Source organism: Myotis davidii, unplaced genomic scaffold (genome assembly GCF_000327345.1).
Source record: "Myotis davidii unplaced genomic scaffold, ASM32734v1 scaffold200, whole genome shotgun sequence".
Lineage (NCBI taxonomy): Eukaryota > Metazoa > Chordata > Mammalia > Chiroptera > Vespertilionidae > Myotis > Myotis davidii.
This window is the reverse complement of record NW_006293700.1, coordinates 6,697,625-6,716,514: the sequence shown is the minus strand read 5'-3', so window position 1 is coordinate 6,716,514 and position 18,890 is coordinate 6,697,625. Positions and strand designations below refer to the sequence as shown.

The window sequence follows — 18,890 nt, the reverse complement described above, 5'->3', positions numbered from 1 at the left end:
ATAAAATTAATTGCAGACTTGCCAATACCATTCAGGACTGAAGTAGTAAAAATGATCCAGTCTCCTTTGCCAATGAAAAACAACAGTGTTCCCAATGGGAAAAGTCGTTTTAAGGTTGCAGCCCATGTTATTTAGGTCAGTTCTTGATTCATACCATAATCGTATATCTCTTCTATAAATCTGAGAGGATTTGGAAGATGATGATCCTCACCTCACCCACCCAGGTCTCAACACATGCACTGAGGTACAAGTCTCTTTCTGCCTTTCACCAACCATTACCTGAATGAGGCACCCACTGAATAAGAGGTTTTATTTGACAAAAATTAAGGCTATTCATTGGCAATTTATTAAAGTTGCTGATAACAACTCAAATGAAGAACACTTAGAAATTTTTACTCCCATATTCAAGATTTTATTTTTTTAAAAAAAATATGTCTTTATTGATTTTTTTGGTGGACTTTTTTTCTCATATTCAAGATTTTAGAGAACAAAAACTTATTTTCAAACTAGAGGCCCGGTGCATGACATTCATGCACTGGGGCAGTTGGGGGGGGTCCCTCAGCCCAGCCTACGCCCTCTCACAGTCTGGGATCCCTGTGGGGTCTCTAGCTGCTGCTGCACTCGTCAGCCATGAGTCCGGCTTCTGGCTGAACAACGCTCCCCCTGTGGGAGCGCACTGACCACCAGGGGCAGCTCCTGCATTGAGTGTCTGCCCCCTGGTAGTCAGTGCTCATCATAGCCACCAGTTGTTCTGCTGTTTGGTCGATTTACATATTAGCCTTTTATTGAATAGGATTGAGATGTATGAGGAGAGCGAGCCATCTCATAAATGGTAAAAACTTCCACCCCCAGCCCCAAAGGAAAAGCACATGTGCTTTAGGTTTCTGATACTTTAACTCCCTGAAAAACTATAAGACAAGACTGGACACTGATTTTCATACTTTTATTATTCTTCAGGTGTGAGGGAGAGAAAGAAGGTGAAATAGATAGGTTGTATATTATGGCCTTGGTCCACTTTGTTCCTACAACTTGGCCCACAGGTTAAATCTGAAAACGTAGTTGTGTCAACGAGTATCAGCTTTTACAATATTTATGTAGGATATACATGCTACACCAACAAGAGGACGGTAGCTCCACAACATGCAATTATAAACCTGCATTCTAAGCCCAGTCAAGCAGAGGGCCATGTGTATTTACACATCCCTTCCAACGACCTTCATGGGGAGGTGGCTGCATGGGTTGATGAAAGAACAGTTAGATCCTTGGATAGCCAAATTGCAAATGGAAGTAGTCTTGCACTGACTGGTGTGGTCAGCGTGGTTCAGTGGTTAGAGCATCAGCATGCACACTGGAGGGTCATGGGTTTGATTCTTAGTCAAGGGCACATACCTGGGTTGTAGAATCATTCCCTGTCCCTGGTTGGGGTGTATGTAGGAGGCAACAAATAGATGTCTCTCTCTCCCCTCTCCTCTCTGTCCTGCTCCCCCCTCCCTTCCACTCTTTCTAAATATCAATGGGAAAAATATCCTCGCTCCTCAGATGAGGATTAAAAATAAATAAATAAACACATAGATAGATAGATAGATAGATAGATAGAACGAACTAGTCGTAAAGCTGTTATAAAGGTTACATTTAAGTAGATTTCAGAAACTCTTTAATTTGTGTCCACGGTACTCTTTGCCATCTATTGCTTCATTTTGGGAAAGAAACTCGTGGAGTTCAACCTTCACTTGCCTTTTGGGGAAATTTTTCAGTGGCTGGGGAGAGCTAATACCACCTGTGTGGCAGAATAGCGTTAGACCTGAGTTGAGTAGCTTCTTCAGAAGGAGTGGATGGTTTTCATCATTTTAACCCCCGTGCTCCATTCTCTCTTACTCTAGTTATTCGTTTAGCACATGGAGGGGAGTTTGCATGAGTTCAGCCACTTTATATGCAACAGAGACACTCACAGAGGAGGAGGATTTTACAACACAGTGCTCACCATCCTGAGTAAACCAAGCCATTGTAATCCTGGCCAGTCACATCTGTCATAAATCCATGTGTTTTTAAGAGGGGGGAAAATCTACAGAAAAAAAAACCCCACCTTTGTTTTATTGTTGTTTTGTCTTATTATGTAATTTAAAATATTCATAACAATGAACCATTTTATTTAGACGAAAGCAACTGCTGTTCAGCAAAAGCAGCGTGCACTTTTTGTTTGCTAATTTAAAAAAGCCGTTCAATGATCGGTGTGGTGTTTATTATGAAATGATGACAAAAGAGTGCTGGTGGTTTTAATAGTTTTAGCTGACGAGAGCTGCTGTTAATTTTGTCTGTAGTGTTGCAGGTGAAAAAATGCACAATGGATAAATAGTCTATATTGGTTTAACTGAACATAATATATAGTGTGTTCTGGAGTTGTTTGTCTCAATAGGCTATAGTAATCAAAAGTAATGAACCTATTATGTGCAGGACCTTGGAGAGCGTCACATGGCAGTAAAAGTGTGGCACATAAAAGGTTTATTAAAGGAAATTAAAGTCCATCATTGCCACACCTGCTCCCCTATTATAAGTCTATGGCAGGTCAGTGCCTTCAATCACAACTCAGCCTCGGAGAGCAGAGATGTGTCTCCCATTACCATCGCAGTCACAGGCTTCCACACTCCTGACAGGATTTAGGGGTGGGAGCCACACACAGCACCTTCTGCCCGTGTCTGACTTTCAACCAGCAAAGCAACTTCTTTCTATTTAAGAAACCTTTCTGCCAACGTGCAAAAGTGAATTAAGCTAAGAAATTATCAGGGGAGTCTACGGAAATGGATGAATGTACCCAGGTCAGAATTTATCTCCATGTGGACAAAAACAATAGGTTTTTAGAATGTTTGCATCCCTTTGAGAGTGCGTTTGATTATATTTAAAATATTGAGGGGTGGTGTTTTAGGATATTTACTGCCACACCCAACACTCAAATTTCACCTTCCTTATAGACTGGGATGATTATAACCAGTGTTTGTTCTGGAATTCTTAAAGTAAATGTATGCCATTTTTGCTAATCAACATTTCCAATGGTATTTTGAAATAGGGACATTTCAAAGGGTTGCCTCCATGTTGCTTTTTTACATGGGGAATCACTTTTTCTGGCAAGTGGTATGTATCAGAAAAGGTCTAGAAATGCAAAGAAATCAAGTTTTAGGAAATGAGTCTGAAGCCTTTCAGTTTGGCATTTGAGGTTTTGTCTCCTTTGCAACCCTGTTAATCAGACACTCCATTTTCTTTCTTTCTGTCCTTGTGATGCCAACAGTGTTTGAATCACTAGCAAACACTTATGGACAAGGACATCTGCCCTCTTGTCACTGTTTCCTGTGGGCCCAGCATCGATAGGAGTATTTCCAAAACGCAGGGAGTGCGAGGGAGTCACAGTTCTCTCCCTGCAGGGTCAGAATGCTATTCAAGAACATGGAAGTCTACTCTGTTTTTCATCACGACCTTAAGAACTTCTAGTGACATGTTTTCACATTTTGGTCACTGTCAAAGGAATAACCTCAGGACTTGTGCTCCTGTTACAGATGGACGCAGAGGCTGAGGATAAAACGCTGCGTACCCGCTCTAAAGGAACGAAGGGTGAGTTAGCAAGCAGGTCCCGGGACACCGTGCCCACCACACCATGAAATATGGGTGTTCTGGTGCCCAGTCCCTGCCGTGCAGAATGATGACAACCTCCTCAGGACTTCTCTTCCTCCTTCTAAATGGACAGCTCTTCTGTGCTCCCTGCCTCCTCTAGCTCTTATCCTCCCCTCCTCCTCCTCCTCTTCCTCCTCTTCTTCTTCTTCATCTTCTTTTTTTTTCCTTTTTTTTTTTTGGTAGATCAAATTAGAACATTGGGTCATGGTATTGAGAGGCAGAATATTCCGAACCAGGAGTTGAAGGACTCAGAAGAGCCCAAATGATATAGGAGGCTAATTTTTATGAAGTGCAATCATGAGTAGGCTCGAACATCTTGCAAAACAACATCAGGGTCAGCGAGGGAAGAATGCTTCATGGAGACCTTCACATTATTGATGTGACCTTTAATGGCCAAGGAAAAAGACCAAATTGCTCGTTTATTGCCAAAACGGGTTTTGATTTTTATGTTATCTGGCTTCGTGGCTCCCAATCTAAACTTAGTTTCAGTAAAATGATGATGTTTATTTTTTGACTGTCCCTGCTGGGAATTTCCGACAGCTCCACAAAGAAATGTGTGAGAGGTTTAACGTAATGGTTCTCCCTCCCTTTTTGTAACCAACAGATGGTGATGTAACATTGAAATAGAAATAGGCCCTTGATGATATCAACATCTGGAAAACAGGGTTGACGTGCAATAATACACCTTAAGGAAAATAACTTTTATTATAATTAGCTATATTTTGGGGGAACCTTAATTTTAAATGGACAACTGCAGGTTCACCATGGCGTCTGAAAACACTGTGGGTAGCTGTTCCCCACCCTGTTCTCTCACGGTCAGCCTTGCTGAGAAGGGCTGAGTCAGGCAGCAATGGGAAGATATTTTGGAAGCATTTTGGGATTTATCATTGAAAGTGGCTAATCCAATGGGAGGCTTTTGTTAGCTATGCTTACATATGTAGTTAAGGTCAGTAATTCCTGTTTGAGTAAAGTTCAGATTCCAAAATTTTAAATAAATTCCAGGATGATTATTTTTTAGTTAAAATGTAATTATGTTTATCATTAGTCATGGTAACCAAAATACAGAATGATGCTATATGCGATATGGGGCTTTACCTAAATAGAAATTTGACACTGTATTATTTTCCAGTTTTAGCTTTATGGTACCTTTAAAGTAATTGCATCATGTAGTCTAATATTTAGAATGCAGTATTTCTTTTTTTAAAAAATATATTTTATTGAGTTTTTACAGAGAGAAAGGGAGAGGGATAGAGAGTTAGAAACATCGATGAGAGAGAAACATCGATCAGCTGCTTCCTGCACACCTCCTACTGGGGATGTGCTCGCAACCCAGGTATATGCCCTTGACTGGAATCGAACCTGGGACCCTTCAGTCCACAGGCCGACGCTCTATCCACTGAGCCAAGCTGGTTAGGGCTAGAATGCAGTATTTCTAAACATTAAGTTTTTATGAAGTGCAATCATGAGTAGACTTGAACATCCCATAAAATATAAATTTAAGAAAAAGAGTTTGCATCATTATTTAGTATAATCTCAGGTCTGCCATAAATATCAGAGTCCTAGGGACTATATTTGGATTATTTGAATCTCTTGCTTAGACTCCTAAAAGCACACTACGCTAGCATACTTGGAAATTGTGGCTGTTTTAATTTGCAGTTTTTTTTTTACTTCAAATTCCTTTGGCACATACATATACGTTCTTAAATAGAGCCAAAATGTTCTTCGAGAAATGAGACAACTGTTTCTCGTGCAGCATGAGTAATCTTCCAAGCCACCTGTTGTCTCTCTCAGTATGCTGCTTATCCTTGTGTAGGCAGGTATTTATAAACATGGACTGCTTTAGTTCCCATCATCCCCGTAAGAAAAATCAAAGTTCTTTTTTTCTATAAATTGTTTATTTTGAAGGATGTTGATCTTTAATATGGCTGATGCTTATCCTCCTCTCTCTAAGTGTAAAATGTATGAAACGAGTCTTGGGACATGTTCTTTAGTAAATCTTTCGTCAGTTTTATTTATATACTTGTTTAATGTCAATTAAAATGTAAATAGGGGTGTGGTGGGTTTTTTTTTTTTTGGAAAAATTCTCCATAAACAATAAAATGGGTTAAATTGATTTTAAAAATAATTCAAGTCCTTCATGCCCCTGTGATTTTTGAATGTATTTCTAAAGACAAGTATTCAGAAAGTCCAACCCATGACATCAAGTTCCCAGGGTCACCCTAGGCACTAAACCTAGAGTCATCTGTCCTGGGCCATATTCATTTGTCCTCTTGTCTCTGAGGAACCAGAACCAGAAAAGATCAACCCACCAGTGGGAACTTACGTGGGGTCTAAACTAACCATTATTGATCATTATGTCTAGGTAGGTGAATAATTTCAGTTGTACAATTCTTGAAATTAGTAACTGATTTTTGTTTTCAACAGTGCCAATGAATTCTCTAATCCAGGAGCTCAGGTAAGGTTTGTCCTACATTACTTTTTCTAATATTGATTTGCTTTAATTATTAGAATGTTTTGTATTCAGAATCCCTGCTTTAGTATGGGGAATAAGCCAATGGGTTTATTTCACGTAGCCTCTGTCTATATGCCAAAGAAGGGAAAAAACTATTGATAGTTAACCTAAAACAATTCAAACTACTCTTGTGATAACTAAACCCACAGCACTTTGCTGTAATGTGAGTAATTTTCCACTTTTCTCCATAGAGTGTGTGCTGCCTCTGTGTACACACCTCACATGTGTTTTGTTTGTGCACTGATGGTAAGTGAAGAACTTGATTAATGGATAACCCAAGTCCTAAATTCTCTACTCTTTTTTTTTTTTAATACTCAGATAATTCTATCAGGTAACCACGTGACTTTTTCTAATGTGACTGATAGCTACTGGGGTGGGTCCAAGCATTTCCACCTTGTATATTGTAAATGCACCTCAGGTAATATTCTGAAAAGTCCACCTTAATAGGTTTTGCAGAATAAACTCTCATTAGATTTTTTTTTTAAAACAGTATTATTGTGAAGTATGGTGTGGTTTTTAAAAAGTACTTATTTATTTATTTTAAATATATTTTTTACTGATTTCAGAGAGCAAGGGAGAGGGAGAGAGATAGAAACATCAATGATGAGAGAGAATCATTGATCAGCTGCCTTCTGCAGGCCCCCTACTGGGGATGGAGCCCACAACCTGGGCAGGTGCCCTGACCGGGAATGGAACCGTGACCTCCTGGTTCATAGGTTGATGCTCAACCACTGAGCCTCACCGGCCAGGCTAGTGTCGTTTTTTAAAGTACATATTTGAAAATAAACACATACTGCCAATACGTTTTCTGTACTGGTGATATTTTGTAGTGAAATTGTGTCAGGAGCAAGATTAGAACCTTGTCTCTGCTCTAGGTTTACTGTTGCAATCCCAGAAAGTCCCAAACCCGCTAACTAACCCACTTTTGTGAAAACAACAGTGGTCTGTATGTGTTCCTCAGGGAAATGTTTGGAAACTGAAGGATATGTAACAGTGTCGGATCCACGTTGAAATTGGTCATGTGTGCATTGACAGTTCACATAGTTATTTTCCCAGGCAACTGTGCTCTGTGGTTTCCCGAAGCCAGGGCTGAGTTACTTCTGTGTCCCAGGATTCATTCTGTCAGCTTTGGTTCACCCATTTAAGGGGACACAAATCTATCAGAACCGAGTACAAGCATTCATGCTAATGCCCTTAGCTGTGGAAATATTTGAGTAGGGAACCCATGGCCCTGCCTCCATTATCAATGTTATCATTGAGAGTTTTACATGATAAACTACTTTTTATAAGAGCAAAACATATAGTATACCCCACATTGAGGCAGAATGAAAAGATTGAATTTTCTGGCTCACTTAAATGCTTGCTTTTAAAATCTGTTCTCCTTTAAAAGTCTTGTCTGTATGGAGACTTTATGTTCCCTGTAGAATGATCAAAAGGCGGTTACGTGATCAAAGGCTCAAAGTGGGTGAGATGTTTGCCATCACGGGGAACCGTTTCCTACTGGTCTGCCACAGAAACTGGGTGCCCACGAGCCCACGGTCTGCTCGCCTGTGGAAGTGGTTGTGTTTTCAGCCAGAGTCTTTTTTAGAGACTCCAACTATTCGGAGGGGAGGGGAGAGGCCTTTCGAGCGACGTGTCTTGTATGATAACATGAAAAAGAAAAGAGAATATTTAACAGATGAGTGTGTGCTTTGGCCAAGGAGAAATATGTAATTCATAGAGAAAAAGGAAGGAATTCATAGAGAGAAGCAACTTTGTGGGGGAAAACATGTTTAATAGAACTTTCTGGAGAAATAAAAATTACTATTTAAGTTACTTTATTAGCATTTGTTATAACAATAGAGCTAATATTTACTGTGACCTTATTGTATGCCAGACATTCTTGAGTGTTGTTTATCCTTTAATCCCCGCAACAACATTATAAGGAAAAAAATGATGAGAGTTCCAATTTTCAGATGAAAAAAGTGAAACTAAATAGCTTATGTAAATAGCCCAAGGTTTCATTCACCACTAGTTAGTAACCCAGACTTCTGACTCAGAGACGAGCTTCTCAACTCCAAGCCATGCTTTCTGACCTACACAATTAGCAGTACCTGCCTAGAATATATAAAAAAAAAATGATTCAGCTGGATTTTGAAATTCTATGCTTTAACCCTTATGGTGTGTCTCTCAGAGCTTAATTTTCTGGAATTCAAATAAAGAATATCTTTTAATTAAAAATAATAAAACAATAAAGTAATAAATTGTTCTAATTCCTTAAAAATTATTTTTATCAGATATTTAATTTTACCTAATTTGTCATTAGCCCAACTCAGAAAGCTGGTGATAATTGCTGATAACATTTAGAAACCAACTTAATTCACCTATTTTTCTTGAATAAGAACCGGTGTGTAAAAATTACTGATTACTGTTAATTTCATAATTGCTTGTTTTCAACAGAATGATCATGCCTGGGCTGAGTAGCTCCAAAGTTGCTGCTGAAATAGTTTAAATTGACCCCAGATATAGATCCTAGTGATCATTCTATGTAAATTCTTGAAAAAAAGTTCTAATTTACTTGCTAGGTTATATTTTTAGTGTCTTTTTAATTTTGTACAAGTTCATTGGCTACACTTGCTCCTCCAATTTTTTCCTCAGGTTTCTGGTGATCTAGAATCCAGAATTTGTTTTGCGTCTGAAATTTGAGCATCTTAGGCAATATAGCATATTTTTCTCAGTATGAGAGTTAAGGCTATTTTGTAGGGAATATTGGCAACTTTATTTAGTTTTCCTTTTTAGAATGCATTGAGCATGTTATTGCTTCTAGAGATACCACTTACAAAAATACTAAACCAAAAGAAGCTAATTTAAATACACTATATTATTCATGACGCTAATAAAAATTGATACTGACATTCTCATCTCCCTATTATCCTCTATGTCAGCTACTATCGTCACCATTAAAAAAGCAATTTATAACCACAGGCCCACCTTTAATCAGATTTCTTATTAGCATTTCCCAGTCTTTCCTCTAACACACTTCAGGCTACAGGTGGTGTTTGGAAGACTCTCTTGGCACCTTTCTAAATCATGACCACTGTCTCATCTTTGCTCTTTTCGTCTGTTACTATTACCCTTAATCTGATCCTCATGTGATTGCACCTACTAATATTGGTAATTGTGTCATGCATTGGAAAAATGCTTTTACACCCTTTGCTCTAATTAGAAAATATATTCCAGCTTCTGAATGGCTTTCCTATGCTTCTGCTGCAGGGGGTTCGGAAAGGCACGGGACAGGCCACCCAATTCTGCCTCTGGTTCAGTCACGTAGTCAAAAACCACGTAGAAAGCACTAAACTGCCCTGAACTTGGCTCATGAGTTAAATGTGGATAATATCATTTGTCTTGACTATCCTGTGAGCTTTTATGGATCCAATTAGACACAGTGCATATTATTTCAACAATTCACTCAATAGGCACATATTGCAGGGCCACTTGATAGCAAATTCAATGCTAAATGCTATAAAAGGCTATGTAATACTATAAATATGTGATAGCATTATAGTTAATGGAATGTACTTATTAAAGAACAAACTCTTTTTATTTATTTTCATTCTTGTCAAAAGCCTCCTTAGTACATTTTAAGACACTTTCTTACCCTAGTAAATATAGTACAATAAACAAAACAATCTCTCTGGAACGATTGTCATCGTATGCCTCAAAGTTTCACTCCCTGTATATTCCCTTTGTTTCAAATTATGTCTTCATTTCAGAAAAAATACTATGAGGCTTATGAGTAAATATTCAGAGTGGCATTTCTCAGAAAAGAATCAGAACAAGAAAATATGCTTTATTTATTTTACCTTTTTTCCCCTGTGATCAAATACTATCACAAGGCTATTAACCAATGAGTTACAGGAGTCTAAGGCACTGATATTTCTAGAAATCAGACATTTTCTAACACTGACAAAATGCTACCACTGCAAGTTGCACATGAAAATTTACTTCACTGTGGTGTTCAGGTTTGCAGAGCTCACTCAGAGAGATAATTTTTTTTCACCCATCTAGCTTTTATTTTTTGTAACATAAATCTTTTTACGTAGCAGAATCTGCCACTCTTGATTGAGGAATGAATATTTCCTTCAATGTCTGTTCACTCAACCCTTCTTCTATAGAGCATAGTACTAGGTATTGCAGTGGAGATGAAATGAAAGGTATCCATGTAATAAACCCGAGGAATTATATAATAACATCATTGTGGGTGCTATAAGCATTCCGAGGGAGAGATCACTTCCAACTTGAGGATCAAATATAATCCCGGAGCTTGACTACTCAGAGTATCAGCTGGTCGGCATTCTGTGGGAGCTTATTAAAAATGAAGATTTTGGGGCCGCACCAGAGCTATTGAACCTGCATGTTAACAAGATCTGTTGGCTATTAACATGTGTATAAAAGTGTGAGAAGTGCTAGTTTTTTAGTTCTTACTTGGAAAAGCTAATCTTCAATGGTGTTTCTTTGGAATTTTCTTGATCTTTGAGTTCTTGTTAATGATTGTTGGCATTTCTATTTGATGAAGAGTAGCAGGATCCCAAACAAACAATTTTGACGGTGGTGTAGCAAAGAGCACAAGCCTTGGTCTTTTTCAAGTCTTTGATTGGACCTCTTGGAAGTGTTTGAAATCAACTAAATCTTTCTTAAATACTTTTCAAAGGTCATTAGAAAGAGAGTTTATATAAGGACACTTTTTAACACCATTTTATATGCATCCATAGATGACTCTCTAGCCATCTCAAGTGTATTCTCAGAAAAGTTATTATCTCAAACAAAATCCAAAATCTGTCAACTTCCACATGTCACATGACTGTCTTGCTACTTTGATACACTGGTAACCAATATATGGAGGTTTCTTTCAACCTGCTGAGCACTTCACAGTTGTTGTTTTGATTGGTAGCTTCTCATCCTAATGTGCTCTCTGAAAATCTCTAACTCAACACAAAGTTATTTAACACTATTTCTTGTTTCTCATCAACCCTCCTTGAAGGAATGCATTGAATTTAATTCTCAAGCAAAACACTTCATTTCTTGTTATTGTCTAAGTAAACTATAATCACTTGAAGTCCCATTTCACTTACATGATATGTTTGTAAACAGTGTTTCTGACATTTTGTACTATTGTTTTTCCTTAAAGTGTGAACTGAAATAAATGTCCCACAATGTTGACAAATCAACTCCCTATAACCAAGACATGGTGTGCTTTAGCTTTTAATATTTTCTTTCAATGGGTTACTTTCATAATTCTAAATGCAAACCTTCACTTAGAATTTGACTGGTTCATGTGATGGAGTGAACAAAAGGATAATCACAGGCCTGGGTTCTGGGGCTCTGTCCGTGACTAGCTGAGTGACCTTGGAGAAGTGTTCAAATGTCAAGCCTCGCTACCTTCTTAACTAATGAAACCTTTTTTTTAGAAAGCACCTTCAGTTCTGGCCTCTAAGTTCACCTTTCTGTCCCATGTTCCATCCCTTTCCCCCGTCTCAAAGCATAGCTAAATTTAACTTCTTGCTTTATTCAAACACTAGAGGCCCGATGCCCGAAATTCATACAAGAGTAGGCCTTCCTTCCCCGCTCTGGCACCCAGAACACTAGCTTCCCTCGAAGCCCCGGCTTCATCTGGAAGGTCGTCCAGAGGACGTCTGGTCTAATTAGCATATTACACTTTTATTATTATAGACTAGAGGCCCAGTGCACAAAAATTTGTGCACTGGGGTGGGGGGTCCCTCAACCCGGCCTGTGCCCTCTCACAGTCTGGGACCCCTCAGGGGATGTCCACCTGCTGGCTTAGGCCCGCTCCCTGGGGGATTGGGCCTAAGTTTGCAGTCAGTGGTGGGTGCCCTCTGGGGTGCCTGGCCACCCTGGGTGAGGGGCTAATGGCCGTTTTCAGGCTGGCCACGGCTGTGGGATGGAAGCTGGTATCTGGGGTTCATTTAACTTCTATAATTAAAACTTTGTAGCCTTGAGCAGAGCCCAGGTCCTGGAAGCCTCGCTTGCCAGGGGATCCTTGAGCCCCTCCTTGAGCGGAGGCCATGGCAGCTGGAAGCAGGTATCTGGGATTTATTTATCTTCTATAATTGAAACTTTGTAGTCTTGAGCGGAGCTCGGGCGGGCAGGGCAGGCAGGAAGCTTGGCTTCCTCCATTGCCAGGGACAATGCTCCAGCTCTATGGCCACCACCACCTTAGCTGGGTTAATTTGCATGTTTACTCCTGATTGGCTTGTGGGCGTGGCTTGTGAGTGTAGCAGAGGTACGGTCAATTTGCATGTTTCTCTTTTATTAGATTAGATATCTCCTGAGTTTATCTTTGCCTTTGAGCCTCTCTTACGCTACCTTTCACTTGTTTTTTTTTTCATTGCATATTTTCACTCAGTTATGTTCTCCTCCTTGAAAGAGAATGTACTTTTTTTCCTAAGAAACCCCCTCCCCCCAAATTTTGTTCTTCCAATCTCATCACCATACTGTTTTCTTCAGGAAATCCATACCTAAGGATACTTCTTATTTTTCATTTTATAAAATGCTCTTTCCATCTCAACTCTGTTACAGGCTATTCTGGCAAAATTCTTCCCTTCATCTTCTCCCATTTGGAATTTGTTCTCATACTTCAAGGCTAATGATTAATGTCACCTCCTCCATGCATTCTCCCCATGACTACCCAGCCTGATGGATACTTTTTTCCATTGTGTACCCAAAGCTCTTCTTTTCCTGTCTGTCATCAAGCACTTATTACATTTAATCATAGCTATTTTATTATTCATCTCATCCATCTGTCCACTCATGCAAAAGAAAGCAGATCCCTGCCTTTAAGTTTACAGTTTAGTTGGGAAAACAATAAAAAAAGGAGCAAACTATTAAAAAAAACCCCACACTTTAATCATATATAATTCTTCCTTTTTGATACAGTCAACATTTTAAGGATAAGAAATCTATTTTATTCAGTTGTGGCCCTAGTACATGATGTTCCTTGAGAAATATTTTACTTTATATTGTCTATCAGTGTTTGTTTTAAGAATAAATAATGCAATTAATAATTCTGTATAGGAATGTCTCATCTATCGATTTTCTATAACATCTTTAAAGGGACTGCAACTTTTTGCATCTAAATTCTTAGATTATTTCACTAGTTCTGTCCCTTTAAAGTCAAGACTGTTTGCTAACAGAGCTTCCACTGGCCCCTTAACTACAGAACAGCCTCCTCTAGCTATAATCATTTCTAATTCATTTTCCTACTGCCAATAAGTGTTTTCCTCTACAAATATATTTCCTGGAAGTATCAAATAGAAAAGTGAGGTTCTCTTAATTTTGTAAACCACTCCCTGGATCTCATTTGGTCATTTTTGGTCCCGAAGAGAAAACGAAACTGGAATAGAAATGCCTCATGCCCTTTCCTGGGTTTGCTTGTATGAAGGGATCAGCCAAGTAAGTCTGTGGACAGGAGTGGCCGGATGCCACAGATCAGAAAGTAAAGCCACGGCTGGATATGTGAACACAGAAGAAATCAAAGGCTGAGACAGCAAAATACAGAGACTGTAGATAAAAAAGAATACTTTTGCGGTTTTATTTAAAGACCTTCACAGTGGTTCTCAGCCTGAGGCATGGAAACTTACTCCATCTGAGTGGGAGGCACCCGTGGGGTTTTCTCTCAGAGTTGGAGTGGGCAGTGTGTCTCTAGGGACTCACTCAAACTCAGGGCCAGGGAGTGAAGCTCGGGGAGGGAAATGATTGCAATATGCCCCTGGGGGCTGCTCTGCATCTCTCTCCTGCTGTGTGAATAGAGAGGCTTGAGACACCTGGACACCCAAAGTGTTCATGGTCATTGCTGCAGAGCCTCCAAGGACCCCGTGTCCTTGTGGGGGAAAGCCGACACAAAGCCTTCTGTCTGTCCTGTAGGATCACGGCTCTGAGTTTCTGAAAGGCAAGTTGGGCAGGCTCGCTCTCCATGGCCGTTTTCAAAGAAGTGTGACTTCCCAACACAACATGCTCCCCGATTTCCTTTTACCACACGGACTGTACCTTCTTAGTGTTCATTGCTAGTTCCCCCTCAACACCCCAATCACCCACCACACTCACTCCTTCCTAGTCTCCATGCCTTCCTCCATTCTGACCCCTTCCACCTCAGACACTTCCTCCCTCTCTCTACTCTGTCCCTCTTTTTGTATGGCCTGTCCTTTTTCTGCAAATTGCTACTCTAACTGTTCACAATAGATCCACCTTTCTTCAAGCTGGAAAAAAAATTCTTTTGAACATTGAGAAATATCTATAGTAAAAACAACAGAAATCGTCAGAAAAAAAACTGGAGAACAATGAAAAGGTCGACATTAATAAAACCTGTTCTTGATGACAAATATAATGTGACTCTCCTCACTAAGAAATAATACAAATATAAATAACACCCAATAAAACTATTCATACATGAATTTCACTTACAAGCAGCAAATGTCAAAGAGAAAGAAGCCACCATATTATATTATAATATGCAAGGTATGATTATCTATTGCATGAAAAAAACATTTAATTCTTGCATCAAAAGTTTAAATTTACATTAAGCTCCATTCTCTGTCATTCTCAATACCCCCCCCAGAGTCTTCTCCTTAGGAAGAGTTCATGTATGTACATCTTGGGAAAAAGAAAAAAACATGTTCATACTAGAGAACAGAAGGACACCTATACTCCATTCATTACGGTACTAATTAGGCCTTTGTGCTTCCTGATCTTGATTTCCCGCCCTACCACATTAACTCAATTTTACTTACGTGGCCCTGGTTTGAGTGTTTCTGGGAGGGATTGACCCACAGTAACAAAGAAGCGCCAAACCCCATCATTAGTTAATGATTTTTACTTTGTGAATAAATGAGATCATTTTCATTTATAAAGATGTATCTGCATCATATGCATAATAGGAACTTGATACTTGATAGATTTGGATATAGTAGAGTAGAGATAATGTCCTTATGGGTTGATCCCAATAAACGTCTCCCCCTCGGACTTCTCTAACTCATATGATCTTGAGTTTATTCACATGATCACAAATTAAATATTAACCACCGTTGTCATTTTTGTTCAGAAATAATTTAGAGCAGACCCTTTTCTTTGCCTACTTTACAATCACGATCACTCCCTCCATTCTGATGTCCCCATTCAAAAGTGAGGGCTGAAATCGAGTTTTTGAAATGGAATTTCGCCAGCTCCTGGATAGTGGTTCTGCATTCTATTCAACAACCTTACAGTCTCATTCCCGTTAGTAAGTGGCTGCAACTCACGCTGACCTCTAGGTTTTATGAGGAAGTGAACTGTTTCTTCTTTCATTAGGAGTGTGCACGACAGGGTCCTGCTCCTCCTCCCACTGCACAGAGTGCTTGCACAGGGATGAGGTGAGGCAAACCCTCCCTCCCCGCCGCCCCCGATTCTCCATGACCTCTAGCAAGCCCCCGGCACTGTGCTACACACAACTCTAGAAAGTCTAGACCAGGTGCAAAGTTAGGGCAAGGACATACCGGCTGTCATTATTCTCCAGAAAAATAAACTAGGATGTTGACTGACTAAATGACAGGGTGAATGACGGTTTTCTGCGTCATTCATGAAGATACTTGTATTTAAGATTTTTTTCCTTTCAAGTTTGAGGTTTGGGGCTTAAAACCCCTTTTCGGACAGAAAAAAGCGGAGCCAGCGTGGCTGGTTCTTCCACAGGAAGCAGGAGGGACTCTGGCAGACTGTGCAGTCCTGTAGACCCAGCCCAGGGAGGAGGGAGGAGGGGGAGCACCTTTTAATCCCCCTACTTAAGCAGTGCTTTGATCTTTTGCTTTTTAAAATTTAACTATTTTTGCAAGCATATTATGCAACAAAATTTCTGCTGGCAGCACAATCTATATTAATAAAAGGGTAAAATGCTAATTAGACCGGATGTCATTCCAGACACCAGAGGGAAGTCGGTGTTGGAAGCCAGGGAAAGGAAGGCCTATACTTGCACGCATTTGCATGCACCAGGCCTCTAGTCCTATCTAATAAGGAGGGAATATGCTAATTGACCCTCACACCATCACAAAGATGGTGGCACCCACAGCCAACAAGGAGGGAATATGCTAATTGACTACCACACCCTCAAAGATGGCAGCACCCCCAGCCACAAGATATGGCATCCAGTCCCCTCAGCCCCACCGGGGTGGCAGGTATGCGGCAAGACCAGAGCCCCTGAGTCCCCTCAGCTCCCCAGCTGCCTAGGACTGGCCTGAGGCACAGGCAAGCCTCAGATGGTGGCTGCCCAGCCACCCAGGGCCACCCGAGGCTCAGGTAAACAGGGCCAGCTGAGGCTTGCGCTGCTGGCAGTGGCAGCAGCAGAGGTGTGATGGGGTCATTGCCTTCCCCTAATTGCCGGGTCGCCTCCCGCCCATGAGGGCTCCCGGACTGTGAGAGGGGGCAGGCTGGGCTGAGGGACCCACCCTCCCCGATCCAGTGCATGAATTTTCATGCACTGGGCCTCTAGTTTCTATATAAAATTCTTTGAAATACTGTGCGAGAGAAAATTAAAGGGGGGTACATTTTATTTTCTTCTAAAACTAGGTATTTGTGAATATATATGGGCTTATCATATGCTAACAAAAATACAGTATTTTTAATCTTATGAAATTTCACAGCTGTCATTCTTATTTTATTGTTAGGGATACTAGTTCAAGTAAAAAAAAGTACTTAGATGATTGACTAATTAAAGTAAAAAGAGTCATTTTAAACTCGATTTTATACTTGCATTTAACCTGCATTGTCAAGATGCTGTTCTTATTCAACCACATTTAATTTTTAGCACATCCAATCTGTAATAGGCCAACTAAGATGCTGTCATTAACATAACTTGCCAATGATGTTTTGTGGGATGTCTTGCTCTCCAGGTCCCTGTGGACTGTGTTATGACAGATAGCAGTAGAATTTGCACAATCCTCAGTAAGGCTATGGACCTACATTCTTTTTCTTATTATTGGAGTGTTAACTGACCCTGGTTCTGCTCTCTGATAGTGATGGGAAAGAACGTATTTGTCCTGTTAGTGACTACAAAACACATACCTGAGTCTGTTAATCTGCTGAAGTAAACATCACATATTTTGGTCTAGCAGAAAGGACTATTATTTGTTTGAGTTTGTAGCAGTCCATTGTTAATCACCAGGATCAACCTTATTGGGGTCCACTCTTGTAAATTTAATGGAAAAATGATAGGGACCACCCACCAAGCATTTTCTAAGTTCTAAGCGTGGCACTCAGCTTTGCCATGCCTCCTAGAATATAATATTGTAGATTTACGATTTTGGTGCTGGGAAGGGAGAAGTTTTAGAGGGTCCCACTTAGGGTTCCTACTTTATTAGCTAAGAAGCCAATAATTTCTCCTTTTTTTGCATTTCCCTGGAGATGAAAGAGCCTGAGTACCTCATCATTTGTGTATCAGTTCTTTTGTGATGTGCTTGCCCATGGCTTTTGCTACTTTTTAAATCAATTGTCATTTTCTTAATTATCTGGAAGATTTTTAAAGTATTCTGTATATATGAGTTAGAAGAAACTTTTCCCCCTTGGTAGCTTACTTTTTTTCCTCTTACTGGTCTTTAAAAAATCGTTTTTGAAGAGTATAATGGAAGGAGGTACATATCATAAGAGTAGAGCTCAATGAATCTTCACAGTGTAAACATGGTTGTGTCAACAGATCAAGAATCAGAATATTGATAGGAAGCACTGCTTACTGGTATCTTTTGGTGAATAAAAGTTTTTAATTTTAAGCCATGCTAATTAGTCTTTTCCTTTAAATTAGTGCTTTTTATAATCTTCACTAAGGACATGAGGATATTGTTGCACATTTTTTTTAGCAGCTTTAAATTCATACATTTTCTGGATTTATTTCTCGTATCTACTATTCAGTAGAAGTCAAGACTTTTTCAGATAGATATCCCATGGACCTGGTGCTATTCATTAAAGTAACAACCCTTTCCCAAGTAACACCTTTGTCATAAATTGACCATATAGGTATGAGGTTATTTCTGGACCCAATAGATGGAACATCTATCTCTTCGGTTTCATTGGTCTATTTGTTGATCTTGCCCCAGTAACACCCTATCTTAAGTGCTACAGTTTTATGATAAACTTTGACATCCAAGACTATAAGTCTTTCAACTTTGTTCTTGTTATTCTTTGAGATTATCTTTGCTATTCGTGGGCTTTTCATTTTCATACAAATTTTGAATTAAATTGTTAATTTCTAAAAAAATTATTCTTTTTTTAATTTTTTTAATTTTTATTTTTTATTTCTTTTTTACATATTTCTTTTTTTTAATTTTTTCTCTCTCTATATTTTATTGATTTTTTACAGAGAGGAAGGAAGAGAGACAGAGAGTCAGAAATATCGATGAGAGAGAAACATCGATCAGCCGCCTCTTGCACATCCCCCATGGGGGATGTGCCCACAACCCAGGTACATGCCCTTGACGGAATCGAACCTGGGACCTTTCAGTCCGCAGGCCGACGCTCTATCCACTGAGCCAAACTGGCCTCGGCAAAAAAATTATTCTTGAGATTTTTTTCTGAGGACTGTATTAAATCTAAAAGGTAAGTTTGGGGAGAATTCAAATTGTACAACACTGGGTCTTTTATTCCATGAATATTTTATATTTCCTTATTTGTCTTTAATTTTCTTGAAATGTTATTTGTTTTATATTTA

The 18,890-nt window shown here is 39.5% G+C and overlaps 1 protein-coding gene across 1 annotated transcript in view; it reads left to right on the top strand.

Annotated features, from left to right (window-relative positions):
- ST18 (suppression of tumorigenicity 18, zinc finger) overlaps positions 1-18,890 on the top strand; it is a 125,764-nt gene that overhangs the window by 40,101 nt on the left and 66,773 nt on the right. The window contains exons 6-7 of the mRNA XM_015566292.1: positions 3,546-3,600; positions 6,085-6,115. Of these exons, the coding sequence (XP_015421778.1) occupies positions 3,546-3,600; positions 6,085-6,115 (86 nt within the window). The remainder of the gene's footprint in view (positions 1-3,545; positions 3,601-6,084; positions 6,116-18,890) is intronic.